Source organism: Ornithorhynchus anatinus, chromosome 3 (genome assembly GCF_004115215.2).
Source record: "Ornithorhynchus anatinus isolate Pmale09 chromosome 3, mOrnAna1.pri.v4, whole genome shotgun sequence".
Classification (NCBI taxonomy): domain Eukaryota; kingdom Metazoa; phylum Chordata; class Mammalia; order Monotremata; family Ornithorhynchidae; genus Ornithorhynchus; species Ornithorhynchus anatinus.
This window is the reverse complement of record NC_041730.1, coordinates 1260498-1277097: the sequence shown is the minus strand read 5'-3', so window position 1 is coordinate 1277097 and position 16600 is coordinate 1260498. Positions and strand designations below refer to the sequence as shown.

At 55.0% G+C, this 16600-nt stretch overlaps 1 protein-coding gene across 3 annotated transcripts in view; it reads left to right on the top strand.

Moving 5' to 3' along the window:
* The window catches only part of SLC22A18 (solute carrier family 22 member 18), a 29288-nt gene that overhangs the window by 5568 nt on the left and 7120 nt on the right, over positions 1-16600 (top strand). Inside the window, exons 3-7 of one of the 3 annotated variants that reach the window (XM_029061790.2) lie at positions 941-1038; positions 2456-2604; positions 4209-4341; positions 14703-14818; positions 15632-15739. In XM_029061790.2, the coding sequence (XP_028917623.1) occupies positions 941-1038; positions 2456-2604; positions 4209-4341; positions 14703-14818; positions 15632-15739 (604 nt within the window). The remainder of the gene's footprint in view (positions 1-940; positions 1039-2455; positions 2605-4208; positions 4342-14702; positions 14819-15631; positions 15740-16600) is intronic. The other 2 variants (XM_029061788.2, XM_029061791.1) reach the window with 2 other exon arrangements.

Genomic DNA, 16600 nt, shown 5'->3' with positions numbered 1-16600 from the left:
CTTCCATTCCAATGGGGCAGACAGACATCGAATTATTTCCCAGTAACGTCAAAATGAATAAGGGAATGGACAGTTTAATGTATATCTGGGGGAGCAACGTGGCCTAGCGGAAAGAGCAGGGGCCTGCGAGTCCGAGGACCTGGATTCTAATCCTACCTCTGCTAGACGTCTGCTGTGTGACTTGGGCTGAGTCACTTCACTTCCCCGCTGCCTCAGTTCCTTCATCTGTGAAACGGGGATTAAGGGCTTGGGAGTCAGAGGCGAGGGGTTCGAATCCCTGCGCTGCCGCTTGGCAGCTGGGGGACTGTGGGCGAGTCACTTCACTTCTCTGGGCCTCAGTGACCTCATCGGGAAAATGGGGATTAACTGGGAGCCCCACGTGGGACAATCTGATGACCCTGCGTCTACCCCAGAGCTTAGAACAGTGCTCTGCACATAGTAAGCGCTTAACAAATACCAACATTGCTATTATTGCTAAATCCCCCACCCTGCTGACCCGGATTCTAAGCCCGGCTACTGGAGCGCCGTGTGACCTTGGGCGGATCACTTCCCTTCTCTCTGGGCCTCAGTCTACTTATGCACCAAGTGGGGACTCTATTTATTGCCATTGTTCTCGTCTGTCCGTCTCCCCCGATTAGACTGTGAGCCCGTCAAAGAGCAGGGACTGTCTCTATCTCTTACCGATTTGTCCGTTCCAAGCGCTTAGTCCAGTGCTCTGCACAGAGTAAGCGCTCAATAAATACTGTTGAATGAATGAATACCAAGCGCTTAGTCCAGTGCTCTGCACAGAGTAAGCGCTCGGTAAATAGTATTGAATGAATGATCGGGGCCCGCCCGGGCTCCTCCTGGGCCCGTCCGGGGATCATCCCGTACGGAGCCCGGCGCTCAGTACGGTGCTCGGCACGTAGTGAGCGCTTGCCAAATACCGACGTCGTTGCAGTATGTGGCGAACGAGCTGGGTTTGGACTCGGTGGGCTTCGGGCTCCTGCAGACCACCTTCGGCCTCCTCCAGCTGCTGGGAAGCCCCGTCTTCGGCAGGTAAGGACCAGGGGGAGGGGGCGGGGCTTCGTGCGGGGGGCGGGGCCGGCGACGGCGATTGGCCGGGGCTCCTAGGGGTGGGCGGGGCCGGGGGCGGGGCCGGCGGTGATTGGCTGGGGCACTACGGCCTTTCTCTTTGATGGAGGGGGCGGGGCTTGAGGTGGTGGGCGGGGCCGGAGGCTACATATGGGCGGGGCTTAGTGAAAGGGGTGGAGCCGACGACGGCGATTGGTCGAGATTCCGCTTGCTTCCCAGTGCGTGGGCGGGGCTTAGTGGAGGGGCGTGGCCGAAGGCGGTACTCGGGCGGGGCTTAACGCGGAGGGCGGGGGCCGGTGCCGATCGGCTGGGGCGCCACGTGCTTTCTCTGGGAGGGCGGGGCCAGATGCTGCGCGTGGGCGGGGCTTAGTGAGGTGGGCGGGGCCGACGACGGCGATTGGCCGAGATTCCACGCGCTCCCTAGGGGAGGCCGGGGAAGGGGCGGGGTTTAGTTAAGGGGCGGGGCCGTGGGCGTGGCTTAGTGAGGAGGGCGGGGCCGGCGGTGATTGGCCGGGGCTCCACGGGCTTTCTCATTGAGGGCGGGGGAAGGGGGCGGAGCCCAGCGTGGTGGGCGGAGCCAGGGCGGCACGTGGGCGGGGCTTCGGGCGGAAGGCGGGGCCGGCGCTGATTGGCTGGGGCACCACGTGCTTCCCCGTGAGGGGCGGGGCAGGGGGCGGGGCTTCGATCGGAGGGCGGGGCCGACGACGGCGATTGGCCGGGGCTCCACAGGGGACAACCTCATCACCTTCCCCCTGATGACCCTGTATTCATTCATTCAATAGTATTTATTGAGCGCTCCCTATGTGCAGAGCACTGTTCTAAGCGCTGGGGGAGATCCAGGGTCATCAGGGGGTCCCCCATGAGGCTCCCAGTCTTCATCCCCATTTTCCAGATGAGGGAACTGAGGCCCAGAGAAGTGAAGTGACCTGCCTATAGTCACACAGCTGACAAGAGGCAGAGCTGGGATTATTATTATTATTATTATTATTATTATTATTATTAAAACGGGGATGGAGACTGGGAGCCTCACGGGGGACCCCCTGATGACCCTGGATTCATTCATTCATTCATTCAATAGTATTTATTGAGCGCTTACTAGGTGCAGAGCACTGGACTAAGCGCTTGGGATGAACAAGTCGGCAACAGATAGAGACGGTCCCTGCCCTTTGACGGGCTCACGGTCTAATCGGGGAAGACAGGTAGACAAGAACGATGGCGATAAATAGAGTCAAGGGGAAGAACATCTCGTAAAAACAATGGCGACTAAATAGAATCAACCTCCCCCAGCGCTTGGAACAGCGCTCGGCACAGAGTCAGCGCTTCGCAAATACCAACATTATTATTGTTTTGTTATTATGATGACGATGATGATGATGATTAGGCTGTGTGACCGTTGCGGGGCCCGCGTAGGCCTGACGCTGTCTTTCGTGGCGTCGTGGTCGCTGCTGGGGCTGCTGCTGTGTCGATCCGGAGGCCTCACCGCCCTCTTCCTCTCCCGCCTCCCCGCCCTCCTCATCCACCCCATCCCAGGTAATCGTAATAATAATAATGTTGGTATCTGTTAAGCGCTTACTAGGTGCCGAGCACTGTTCTAAGCGCCGGGGGAGACACGGGGGAATCAGGTTGTCCCACGTGGGGCTCCCGGTCTTCATCCCCATTTGACAGATGAGGGGACTGAGGCCCAGAGAAGCGAAGTGACTTGCCCACAGTCACACAGGTAACCAGAAACAGTGCGGCTCAGTGGCAAGAGCCCGGGCTGGGGAGTCAGAGGTCATGGGTTCGAATCCCGACTCGGCCCCTTGTCAGCTGTGGGACTGTGGGCAAGTCACTTCACTTCTCTGGGCCTCAGTGACCTCAACTGTAAAATAGGGATGAAGACCGGGAGCCCCACGTGGGACAACCTCATTACCTTGTATCCCCCCCACTGCTTAGAACGGTGCTCGGCACATAATAATAATAATAATGTTGGCATTTGTTAAGCGCTTACTATGTGCCAAGCACTGTTCTAAGCGCTGGGGTAGACACAGGGGAATCAGGTTGTCCCACGTGGGGCTCACAGTCTCCATCCCCATTTGACAGACGAGGTCACTGAGGCCCAGAGAAGTGAAGTGACTTGCCCAAAGTCACACAGCGTGGCTCAGTGGAAAGAGCACGGGCTTTGGAGTCAGAGGTCATGGGTTCAAATCCCGGCTCGGCCATTTGTCAGCTGTGTGACTTCGGGCAAGTCACTTAACTTCTCGGTGCCTCAGTTACCTCATCTGTAAAATGGGGATTGAGACTGTGAGCCCCACGTGGGACGACCTGATTCCCTTGTGTCTACCCCAGCGCTTAGAACAGTGCTCGGCACCTAGTAAGCGCTTAACAAATACAAATACCAACATTAACATTCTCTGGGCCTCAGTTCCCTCCTCTGTAAAATGGGGATCGAGACTGTGAGCCCCACATGGGACAGGGATTGGGTCCAACCCGATTCGTTTGGACGGCACTTAGTTCAGGGCCTGGCACAGAGTAAGCACTTAACTGATAGCACAATTATGATGATTCATTCATTCAATAGTATTTATTGAGCGCTTACCATGTGCAGAGCACTGTACTAAGCGCTTGGAATGGACAATTCGGCAACAGATAGAGACCATCCCTGCCCAATGACGGGCTCACGGTCTAATCGGGGGAGACAGATGGACAAAAACAAGAAAACTTAATCACGATAAATAGAAGCAAGAGGCTGAGGGCCATCCAGGGCTCCTGAGTGCCCCCTCCCCAATTTAGAACCTGGCAATCAGTCAGTCAATTATATTGACTGAGAGCTTACTGGGTGCCGAGCACTCTAAAAAAAAAAAAATGTTGGTATTTGTTAAGCGCTTACTATGTGCAAAGCACTGTTCTAAGCGCTGGGGGATACAAGGTGATCAGGTTGTCCCATGTGGGGCTCTTGGTTTTAATCCCCCTTTTACAGATGAGGTAACTGAGGCACAGAGAAGTTAAGTGACTTGCCCCAAGTCACACAGCTGGCAAGCGGCGGAGCCGGGATTCGAACCCATGAACTCTGTACTAAACGCTTGGGCGAGTCCAATAAAACAGTAGAACAGACCCATTTCCCGCCCCCAACAGTGACTTCCTCATCCCTTCTGCAGGTTCCCAGATGGTCATCACCGACCTGACCAGCCCAGCCGAGCGTCCGGCTGCTCTGGGGAAGCTGGGCCTGGGCCTGGGCGTGGGCCTTATCCTGGGCCCCTTGCTCGGGGGGCTCGTGAGCACGAAATTTGGGTGAGTGACCCCCCACCCCCACCCCAACCCCACCATCTAGACCCCGCCCGGCGCTCGGCTGGGACCCACGGGCTGACCGTCGTCCTCGGAGAAGCAGCGTGGCGTAGCGGCTGGAGCCCGGGCCTGGGGGTCAGAAGGTCATGGGTTCTAATCCTGCCTCTGCCGCTCGTCCGCCGGGTGATCCCGGGCAAGTCGCTTTATTCGTCCATTCGGTCAGCCCTTACTGTGGGCGGAGCACTGGACTAAGCGCTTGCAGAGTACAATTCAGCAACAGATAGAGACCATCCCTGCCCACAACAAGCTTACAGTCTGGACAGGGGGAGACAGACATCAAGACAAATAAACAGACATCAACAGAAATAAATAAGATCGCAGATTTATCCGCAAGAGCTGTGGGGCGGGGAGAGGGGGGAAGAGCGAAGGGAGCGAGTCAGGGAGACGCAGAAGGGAGGGGGAAAGGAGGGTGCAGTCAGGGAAGGCCTCTTGGAGGAGGTGGGCCTTCAATAAGGGGAAGCAGCGTGGCTCAGTGGAAAGAGGCCAGGCTTGGGAGCCAGAGGTCACGGGTTCAAATCCCAGCTCTGCCACTTGTCAGCTGGGTGACTGTGGGCGAGTCACTTCACTTCTCTGGGCCTCAGTGACCTCATCCGTCAAATGGGGATTCACTGTGAGCCTCACGTGGGACAACCTGATGACCCTGTGTCTACCCCGGCGCTTAGAACAGTGCTCTGCACATAGTAAGCGCGGAACAAATACCAACATTATTATTATAAGGCTTTGAAGGAGGGAGAGAGTCATTGTCTAGCAGATTTGAGGAGGGAAGGCGTTCCAGGCCAGAGGAGGGACGTGGGCCGGGGTCGACGGCCGGACAGGCGAGAACGAGGCCCAGTGAGGAGGTGAGCGGCGCCAGAGGAGCGGAGTGTGCGGGCCGGGATGGAAAAGGAGAGAAGGGAGGTGAGGATGGGCTTTGGAGTCAGAGGTCATGGGTTCGAATCCCCGCTCGGCCACTTGTCAGCTGTGTGACTGTGGGCAAGTCACAACTTCTCTGTGCCTCAGTTCCCTCATCTGTAAAATGGGGATGAAGACTGTGAGCCCCACATGGGACAACCGGATTCCCCTGTGTCTACCCCAGCGCTTAGAACAGTGCTCTGCACATAGTAAGCGCTTAATAAATACCAACATTATTATTATTAGGTAGGAGGAGGCCAGGGGATGGACGGCTTTAAAGCCAACGGTGACGAGTTTTTGTCTGATATTTTACTTCTCTGGGCCTCAGTTCCCTCGTCTGTAAACTGAGGATTGAGACTGTGAGCCCCTCGTGGGACGGGGATTGTGCCCAACCTGATTTGCTTGTATCTCCAGCTCCCCCAGCGCTTAGTACAGTGCCTGGCACATAGTAAGGGCTTAACAAATACCGCAGTTATGATTATTGCTGGGGTCTCCTCACGCAGTTGGGGTGGGGGACTAGGTTGGATGAAACCGCAGAGCAGAGTTCGTGGGGCTGCTCCGGGAGGAGTGGGAGCCCAGGACAGCGGCGGGGCCTTGTGGGCAAGGAGTCGGAAGGTCATGGGTTCTAATCCCAGCCCTGCTGTGTGACCTTGGGCCAGTCGCTTCACTTCCCTGTGCCTCAGTTACCTCATCTGTAAAATGGGGCTTCAGGCTGTGAGCCCCAGGTGGGACAGGGATTGTGTCCAACCTGATTAGCTTATATTTACTCCAGTGCATAGTACAGTACCTAGCACATATTAAGAGCTTAATGAATGCTATTAAAAAAAAAAACCCAGCAGCTATGCTGGGCCTCAGGAGGAGGCCTGGGCTGGGACACGTCTGGATTTTCTTTTCCCAAACTGCCTTGCAGTCTCAGTGAGCAGCCGTTCTATTTATTGAGCACCCACTCTGTGTGTGAGGGTAAGCGGAGTCTAGACAGGGGCCTGACAGAGGGGGCTCCTTCCGCGTTGGTCCCGGGAAGCTCATTGTGGGCAGGGAATATGTCTTTTTATTGTCAAATCCTACTCTCCCAAGCGCTTAGTACAGTGTTCTGCACACCGTAGGCGCTCAATAAATACAACTGACTGACTGACCGATCCCCTTGAAGGGTCAACCACGGAGAAGCAGCGTGGTCAAGTGGCAAGAGCACAGGCTTGGGAGTCAGAGGTCGGGGGTTCGAATCCCGACTGCGCCACTTGTCAGCGTTATCACTTCGGGCAAGTCACTTCACTTCTCTGGGCCTCGGTTATCCCATCTGTAAAATGGGGATGAAGACTGTGAACCCCACGTGGGCCAGCCTGATCACCTCCTGTCTACCCCTGCGCTTAGAACAGTGCTTGGCACGTAGTAAGGGCTTAACAGATATCATCATTATTATTATTATTAGTAATAATCCTGCCACTGCCCCTCCCCAGCGCTGAGGATTATGGGAAGACAGGTTTGCTCCCACCCCCAATGTTTGGGGGGGTCGGAAGCACCTGCAGGCCCCTGGAGAGAACAACCCCAGATCAAGCCCTTTTGACCCCATGACAGTCAGTTCCTGCCCCCTGCCCAGCCCCATCGCCCCCCCCCATTCATTCATTCATTCATTCAATAGCATTTATTGAGCGCTTACTATGTGCAGAGCACTGTACTAAGCGCTTGGAATGTACAGATCGGTAACAGATAGAGACAGTCCCTGCCCTTTGATGGGCTTACAGTCTAAAATTCCTTACAGTCTACATTCCTTCAGTCGCATTTATTGAGCGCTTACCCTGTGCAGAGCACTGTACTAAGCGCTTGGGAAAGTAGAATACAGCAATAGAGAGAGACACCCTCAGCCTGTCTGGGACCAGGCGGAGGGTTTTTTTATGGTATCTTTTAAACGCTTAGTAAGCGCTAGGCACTGTACTAACCTCCGGAGGAGTTACAAGCCAATCAGGTTGGGCCCAGTCCCTGTCCCACGTGGGGCTCACAGTCTCGATCTCCATTGTACAGATGAGGGAACTGAGGCCCAGGGAGGTGAAGTGACTTTCCTTGCTCACATAACAGGCAAGTGGAGGAGTCGGGATTAGAACCCAGGTCCTTCGGAATTCATTCATTCACTCTATTGTATTTATTGAGCGCTTACCGTGTGCAGAGCACTGTACTAAGCGCTTGGAATGGACAATTCGGCAACAATTCCCTGCCCAACAAGAGGAGGCCCGGCTTCTTTCCACTAGGCTGGGAGCCTCGTTGTGGGCAGGAATGAGTCTGCTGTGAGATGGTGCTCTCCCAAGTGCTTAGTACAGTGCTTTGCACACAGTGAGCGCTCAGTAAATACGATCGAATGAGTGAAAGAGACGAATTTCTCTGCCCGGACTTTCTCAAACCCCCACATTCCACGGGGCGGCCGCCAGGGGGCGCCTTGGCCACGTGGGCGGCCGCTGAGCCTCCAATCAATCAATCAGTCAATCAATTAAGAAAAAAAAAGGATGGTCTTTGTTAAGCGCTCACTCTGTGCCAAGCACTGTTCTAAGCGCTGGGGGAGATCCAAGGTCATCAGGTTGTCCCACGTGGGGCTCACACTCTCCCTCTCTCTCTCATGCCTACACTTTCTCTCTCATGCATACTCTCTCTCATGCGTACAAACTCTCTCTCACACCCACTTTCTCATGCACACACTCTGTCTCACACACATATACTCACACTCTCTCGTGCGTGCACACACTCTCTCACACAAACACACACTCTCTCTCTCTCTCCCTAACACTCTTTTTCTTTCTCTCACACACACACCCTCTCTCCCTCTCACATGCACACTCTCCCTCTCTGTCACACATGTACCCTCTCTATCTCCCCTTCTCTCTCTCACACGCACACTCACTCTCAATCCGTCAAGCATCAATTCATCGATGGTATTTATTGAGCGCTTACTGAATGCAAAAAGCTGTACTAAACACTTGGAAAAGTACAATATGCCGTCCTAACAGGCACATTCCCCGCCCACGACGAGCTTACAGTCTAGAGGGGGAGACAGACATTGATATAAACAGTTACAGATATGGACATAAGCGGTGCGGGGCTGGGAGGGGGGATGAATAAAGGGAGCGAGTCAGGCGACGCAGAAGGGAGGGGGAGAAGAGGAAAAGGAGGGCTGAGTCAGGGAAGGCCTCTGGGAAGAGATGGGCCTTCAATAAGCCTTTGAAGATGGGTAGAGTCATTGTCTGTCGGATATGAAGAGGGCGTTCCAAGCCAGAGGCAGGATGTGGGCGAGAGGTCGGTGGCGAGATAAGTGAGATCGAGGTCCAGGGAGGATGTTAGCTTTAGAGGAGCAGAGACTTAGTCAGGGAAGGCCTCTTGGAGGAGATGGTATATTAATAAGGCTTTTTAGTTGAGGAGAATGGTGATCTGTCATGTATGAAGGAGGATGGAGTTCAAGGCCCGAGGGTGGGGGGGGACACAGGTGAGAGGTCGGTGGCGAGATTCATCCCATTCACTCTCATTCACCCCACCCCGTTGAGATTCACTCTCATTCACCCCACCCCACCCCGTTGAGATTCACTCTCATTCACCCCACACGTCCAGTCCGTCACCAAAACCTGCCGGTTTCACCTTTGTAATATCGCCAAGATCCGCCCTTTCCTCTCCACCCTAACGGCTATTTTACTGGTACAGGCTCGCGTAATATCCCGGCTGGATTATTGTATCAGCCTTCTCTCTGATCTCCCTTCCTCCTGTCTCTCCCCACTCCGGTCTTTTCTTCATTCCGCTGCCCGGCTCATCTTCCTGCAGAAACGCTCTGGGCACCTCACTCCCCTCCTTAAAAACCTCCAGTGGTTGCCTATTGACCTCGGCACGAAACAGAAACTGCTCACCCTAGGCCTTGAGGCTGTCCATCACCTCGCCCCCTCCTACCTCTCCTCCCTTCTCTCTTTCTACTGCCCACCCCGCACGCTCCGGAGGCTCCTCCGCCGCCCACCTCCTCACCGTCCCCCGTTCTCGCCTATCCCTCCGTCGACCCCCGGCCCACGTCCTCCCGCGGTCCCGGAACGCCCTCCCTCCTCACCTCCGCCAAACTAACTCTCTTCCCCTCTTCAACGCCCTCCTGAGAGCTCACCTCCTCCAAGAGGCCTTCCCAGACTGAGCTTCCCCTTTTCCCTCTGCTTCTTCTGCTGCCTCTCTGCCCCCCGTTCACCTCCCCTCAGCTAAGCCCTCTTTCCCCCCTTTCCCTCTGCTCCTCCCCCTCTTCCTTCCCCTCCCCTCAGCACTGTGCTCGTCCCCTCAACTGTATATATTTTTATTACCCTCTTTATTTTGTTAATGAGATATCCATCCCCTTGATTCTATTTATTGCTATTGTTTCTGTCTGTCTGTCTCCCCCGATTAGACTGTGAGCCCGTCAGTGGGCAGGGATTGTCTCTATCTGTTGCCGAATTGTCCATTCCAAGCGCTTAGTACAGTGCTGTGCACCTAGTAAGCGCTCAATAAATACTATGGAATGAATGAATGAGATAGATGAGATGGAGGGACAGTGAGTAGGTTGGCATTGGAGGAGCGGAGTGTGCGGGCCGGGTTGGAGGAGGAGAGCGGCGGGGTGAGGCAAGAGGGGGCGAGGGGATGAACGGCTTTTAAGTCCATGGGGGAGGAGTCTCCGTTTGATGCAGAGGTGGATGGGCAACCTCTGGAGGTTCCCGAGAAGGAGGAGAACCAGTAGTGGACAGTGTCAATGAAGCTAAGACTGAATTACGTTTCCAGGAGAAGCGGGTGGTTGACCGTCTCAAAGGCACTTGAGAGGTCGAGGAGAATAGAGAAGCCACTGGATTTGACGAGGAGAAGATCATTGGTGACCCTTGAGAGGGCAGTTTCCGTGGAGCGAAGGGGGTGAAAGCCGGATCGAAGGGGGGCAAGGAGAGAATTGGAGGAGAAGAAGAGGAGGTAGCCGGTGTGGACAACTTGTTCAAGGAATTTGGGGAGGAATGGTAGGAGGAAGATGGGGCAATAACTGAAGGGAGACGAGAGGTCAAAGGAAGGGAGGTCAAGTGGAGGGAGACCACCGCTCTTTTTAGGATAAGGGAGACATTCACTCGTTCATTCAGTCATATTAATTGAGCACTTACTGTGCACAGAGCACTGTACTAGGCGCTTGGAAAGTTCAGCAATAAAGGGAGACAATCCCTGCCCACACCGGGCTCACAGGCTAGAAGGGGGGAGACAGCCATCAAAACAAGTAAACAGGCATCAATAGAAATAAATAGAATAATAGCTATATACGTAGCTAAACAAGTAAGCAGTCATCAATAGAAAGAAAAAGAATTATAGATGTAGACATATATGCATAAGCGCTTTGGGGTGGGGACGGGGGGAAGAGCAAAGAGAGTGAGTCAGAATGACGCGGAAGGGAGGGGGAGATGAGGAAAAGGGGGGCTCAGTCTGGGAAGGCCTCCTGGAGGAGGTGGGCCTTCAGTGGGGCTTTGAAGGGGGGAAGAATCATTGTTTGGTGGATGTGAGGAGGGAGAGCGTTACAGGCCAGAGGTAGGATGTGGGCCAGACACGAGCCTGTTTGAAAGCTGTGAGGTAAAAAAACATTAGAAAGTAAACAGTTGAAGCAGCATGACCTATTAGAAAGAGCGTGGGCCTGAGATGGTATTTATTAAACCCTTACTATGTGCCAGGCACTGTACTAAGTGCTGGATTAGATACAAATTAATCAGTTGGGGCACAGTCCCTCTCCCACATTGGGTTCAAAGTCTTAATCCCCATGTTTCAGATGAGGTAACTGAGGCCCAGAGTCTGTTATGTTGTTCTCTTGGACTCCCCCAAGCACTTAGTACAGTGCTCAAGGTCACACCGCAGACATGTAAGCTTGTGTGGACAGGGACTGTGTCTGTTGATTGTTGTATTGTACTCTCCCAAGCGCTTAGTACAGTGCTCTGCACCACAGTAAGTTCTCGATAAATACGGTTGAACGAATGAATGTGGCGGAGTCGAGATTAGAACCCAGGTCCTTCTGAATCTCAGGCCCGGGCTTTGTCCACTAGGCCACGATAAAAGGCTAGAGGGGGAGACAGACATGAATATAAGTGAATAAATTACAGATGCGAACGTAAGTGCTGTGGGGCGAGGGTGGGTGAATACCAAGTGCCCAAAGGGTACTGAGCCCCCTGCCCACCCCCTACTCCTCTGCTGCGGGAGAGGAGCCAAACTTTGCCCCTTTCCATCCACCCCTGGGACCGTAGGAGGGTTTCCCAGCCCCCGGTCTGGGCACCACCTGCCACCCTGCCCTCCCTGCCCGCCCTGCCCACCCTCGAGGGCAGAGGGCAGAATCAGCGCTTCCTCTTCCCAGGGAGGGGCAGCAGCCAGCCGGTGACGTGGCTGCGATAAAGCGCTGCTTCATTCATAAAAATCTCTCGTCTTCCCACGCCCTACCCCTCCCTCCCGTGAAATACAACCAGAGAGGGAGGGGGAGGGGGTTTCCCGTGGTACAGATGGGGAAATTGAGGCTCAGAGAGGTGTAAGGCCCTGCCACCTCCAGGACCCCTCCTCTCTTTCCTGGGATCTCTCTTTCCTCCCTGCGCCAAGATCCCACTTCCTCCTGGGACCCCGACTCCCCTTCCTGGGACCTTTCAATCATTCATTCATTCAGTGGTATTTATTGAGAGCTTACTGTGCGCAGAGCACTGGACTAAGCGCTTGGAAAGAACAGTTCGGCAACGGATAGATACAATCCCTGCCCAGCGATGGGCTCACAGTCTAGAAGGGGGAGACGGACAGCAGAACAAGTAGAGGGGCATCAATAGCGTCAAAGTTGATAAATAGAATTATAAATACGTACACATCATTAATAGGTAGAATAATGAGTACGTACAAATATACGCAAGTGCTGTGGGGAACCTGTCTCTCTTCCCCCTTCCAAGACCCCTCCTGGAACCTCCCCCCAACGTTAAATGACCGTTACGCCTTCCATCCAAAAGCCTGAAACCGTTTCACAAGAGATAGTAACGACTTTTCAGCTCCCGGGATGGGATTCCTTAGCCCCTTCCCCAGTTGGGTAAACTGAGGCACGATGGACTTCTGACTGGCCGGTGGACAAGGGAGGGGGAATTCCCGAGAGCAGGGACGCAAGCAGCGCAGGGTCGGCAACTAACTCTTGCTTCAGGCCTGCCTTTCACTCCTTCAAAGTGCTTGGGCCGGCAGCTATCCGCGAGGCTGTATCCAGGCGTTGCTCACAGAGGCCCATCAAAGTCCTGCTGTCGGAAGTTTGTCTTCGCCCTGAGCCGAAACCTCTCCCTTCCCCATAGATAAGAGGGTCCGCCGTCCCTGCCCCCTCCCATCTCTGGGGCCCTTGCTTATCGCCAGCCGGAAATCCAGCCGCTCCTGTGACTCACCATCCCAGCGGGTCCTGGACTCGGCCCCGGCCCCCTCCCCTTGCTGCCGGCTGGGGCAACCGGGGCCTCCGTAAGGGCCACGGTGGCTCGCGTGGGCACGAGGACCAGGCCCAGCCTGGCCGGACACCGCCCCCTCCATTTCTAGAGATTCGTTCATTCAATCAGTGGTATTTATTGAGCGCTTACTGGGTGCAGAGCACTGTATTAAGCTCTCGGGAGAGTATCATGCAGCAATAAGCAGTCACGTTCCCTGCCCACAGTGGGCTTACAGTCTAATGTTGGGGAGGCAGACCTCAATACAAATAAAATAACAGATATGTACATAAGCGCTGTGAAGCTGGTGGGTGGGGAAGAGATGACAGGGGAGTTGGGGAGGGGGCTTCCGGGTTAAGAGAGCTCGCGGTCCCCCAAACTGAACCCCGAGATGCCTCCAACCAGCCCTCCCACCCATTTTTGATTTGTCCTACCCTTTTATCAGCTGGGTGGACCTTTGCCCGGAAGGTCTCCCCCTGCCCCGAGATAATAATGTTGGTATTTGTTAAGCGCGGACCATGTGCAGAGCACCGTTCTAGGCGCTGGGGTAGATACAGGGTAATCAGGTTGTCCCACACGAGGCTCACAGTCTTCATCCCCATTTTACAGATGAGGTAACTGAGGCACAGAGAAGTGAAGTGACTCGCCCACAGTCACACAGCTGACAAGTGGCAGAGCCGGGAGATCCGGAGATGCCCAGAGGAAGTCACGGAGTGGGGTTTTCCACAGAGTCTCCCATCAATCAATCGACTTGGTCGAGTGCTTACCGTGTGCCGAGCGCCGGGTTAAACGCTTGTGAGAATGCAATATAACAGATTTAGTTGACACGTTCCCTGCCCACGGGGAGCTTGCGGTCTAGAGGGGGAGACGGACATAAAAGAAATTGCAGGTGTGAAGATGAGTGCTGTGGGGCTGACGGTGGAGTGAATTAAGGGGACAAATTCAAGTGGACGGGGTTCGCAGATGGGAGCCGAGGAGATGAGGGCTTAGGCGGGGAAGGCCTCTTGGGGGAAATGCGATTTTTAAGGAGGTTTTGAAGGTGGGGAGAGTGGCGGTCCTTCAGATGCGAAGGGGGAGGAAGTTCCAGCCAGAGGCAGGATGTGAGCGAGAGGTCGGCAACGAGATAGGCGTGATTGAGGTACAGTGAGTAGGCCGGCATTAGAGGAGCCAAGTCCGCGGGCTGGGCCGGAGTAGGAAATCAAGGAGGTGAGATGGGACGGGGCAACGCGATTGAGGGCTTTAAAGCCGATGGCGAGGAGTTTCTGTTTGAGCGGAGGTGGATGGGCGACCGCCGGAGGCTCTTGGGGGGATGTGAACTGAATGTTTTGGGAGAAAAATGATCTGAGCAACAGAGAGAAGTCCGGGGGGCAGTGGGGAGAGACAGGAGGCGGGGAGGTCAGCGCGGGGGACGATGCGGGAGTCGAGGCGGGAGAGGAGAAGTGTTCGGATGAGCAGATTGGGTGGAGAGGAAAGGGTGCCGTTCAGCCTAATGGACGCTTTCTAGGGGGGACGGTCTGCCTGGCCAGAGTAGGGTATAATAATAATAATAATAATAATAATAATTGTGCTATCTGTTAAGCCCTTCTCTTTGCCAGGCACTGTACTACTACTATTAACAATAATAATAATAATAATACCTGTGGTATTTGTTAAGGGCTTACTCTGCTCCAGGCACTGTACTGTGTTGAATTGGATACAGACAAATCGGGTCGGACCCGGTCTCCGTCCCAAGTGGGGGGTCTCCATCCCCATTTTACTGATGAGGTAACCGAGGCCCAGAGAAGTAAAGTGACTTGCCCAAGGTCACACAGCCGATGAGTGGCGGAGTCAGGATTAGAACCCATGATCTTCTGACTCCCGGGCCCGGGCTCTATCCCCTACGCCGTGCTGCTTTAAGCTCCGGGGTAGGTACAAGCAAGTCAGGTTGGAACGCGGTCAGCGGGCACGGCGGGCCCCTTCCCCTTCCGCCCAGTGCCCACTGCCTGCCCTCGCCCACAGGATTTACTCTCCCATCTACGTCGCCCTCGGGGCCAGCACCCTCGGCGCCGCCATCAGCGCCAGCTGCATCCCCGCCAACACCAAGATGGACGCCCAGGGCCGGTCCACCCCGGGGGGTGAGTGGCGGCCGGGACCCCGGAGAGGTCGGGGCAGGGCACCAGTCAGTCAGTCATATTTCTTTTTTTAGAGCACTGTACTAAGCGCTTGGGAGAGTACAAGAACAGATTGTCAGGAAGCCTCATATCTATAAATTGTACAGTAGAAATCACTTATTTATATTAATGCCTGTCCCTCCCCCCGCCACTAGACCGAAAGCTCGCTTTGAGCAGGGATCGTGTCCACCAACTCTGTTGGATTGTACTCCCCCAAGGCTGGCACGTAGTAAGCGCTTAATAAATACCATAGTTATGATTACGATATAACAAGGAACGGACAAATTCCCTGCCCACGGAGAGCTTACAGTCCTGAGGGGGAGATGGACATGAATAGATATAAGTAAATGACCGATGTGGACAGAAGTGGTGCAGGGCTGGGACGGGGGGGATGAAGAAAGGGAGCCGAGTCAAGGCGACGCAGAAGGGAGTGGGAGAAGAGGAAAGGAGGGCGCGGTCAGAGAGGGCCTCCTGGAGGAGATGGGCCTTCAATAAGGCTTCGAAGCAGGGGGAGAGTCGGTGTCTGTCGAGGAGGGAGGAAGTTCCAGGCCGGAGGCAGGACGTGGGCGAGAGGTCGTCGGCGAGATAGGCGAGATGGCGGTAGAGTGAGGAGGTTGGCATTAGAGGAGCGAAATGTGCCCCCCAGCTCCCTCGGGCCGGCTCTTCAGCCTCCGCTAGGCCGGGAAGTCCCTGTCTCGCCCACAGGGAGGGGAGACGGGCAGGCGGAAGGGGCGACGACCCCGGGTGGGGGGCCTAACTCCCAGGTCTCTCAAGCAGGCGGGGGCGGCGGGGGCGTGTTCAGCCTGAAGGAGACGTGGCGCCTGCTCACTCTACCCAGAGTCCTGCCCGTTTTCACCATCAAAGTGCTATCCGGTTTCCCCGCAGGTGACGCCATGGCGCCGGGCCGGGCGGCGGGCCGGCTGGGGGCCGGGGAAGGGGTCTGGGGGTGGGGGGGCTAGGGCAGGACAAGCCCCCCGGGACCCTCCCCCGTGACAATCCACGGCAGTCGATCAGTCGGTCAACCAGTGGTATTTATTGAGCGCTGACTGTGTGCAGAGCACCGTACTGTGCACTTGGGAGAGGACAACAGAACAGAATGGGTAGACACGTTCGCTGCCCACAATGTGCTTATAGTCTAATAATAATAATAATTGTGGTATTTTTAAGCATTTATTGTGTGCCCCAGGCACTACTAAGTACTGGGGTGGCTACGAGCAGATCAGGTCGGACACCGTCCCTGTCCCACGTGGGGCTCACGGTCTCATCCCCATTTGACAGATGAGGGAACCGAGGCCCAGAGAAGTGAAGTGACTTGCCCAGGGTCACACAGCAAAGCGGCCCAGCCGGGATTAGAACCCCTGACCTCTGCCTCCCAGGCCTGTGGTCTAGAGAAACAGTTTGGCTTAGTGGATGGAGGCTGGGCCCGGGAGTCAGAAGGATCTCGGTCTAATTCCAGCTCCACACATATCTGCTTTGTGACCTTGGGCAAGTCGCTTAACTTTTCTGTGCCTCAGTTCCCTCATCTGGAAAATGGAGATGAAAGCTGTGAGCCCCACATGGGACAACCTGATGACCTCGTATCTCTCCCAGCGCTTAGAAAGGTGCTTGGCACGAAGTAAGAGCTTAACAAATACCATTTTCATCATCATCATCGTTATTACTCTCCCAAGCGTTCAATAAATACGATTGAATGAACGAACGGATGAACGAGAACGCTCAGGCCGTGCAGATGACGGTCAGAGGGCG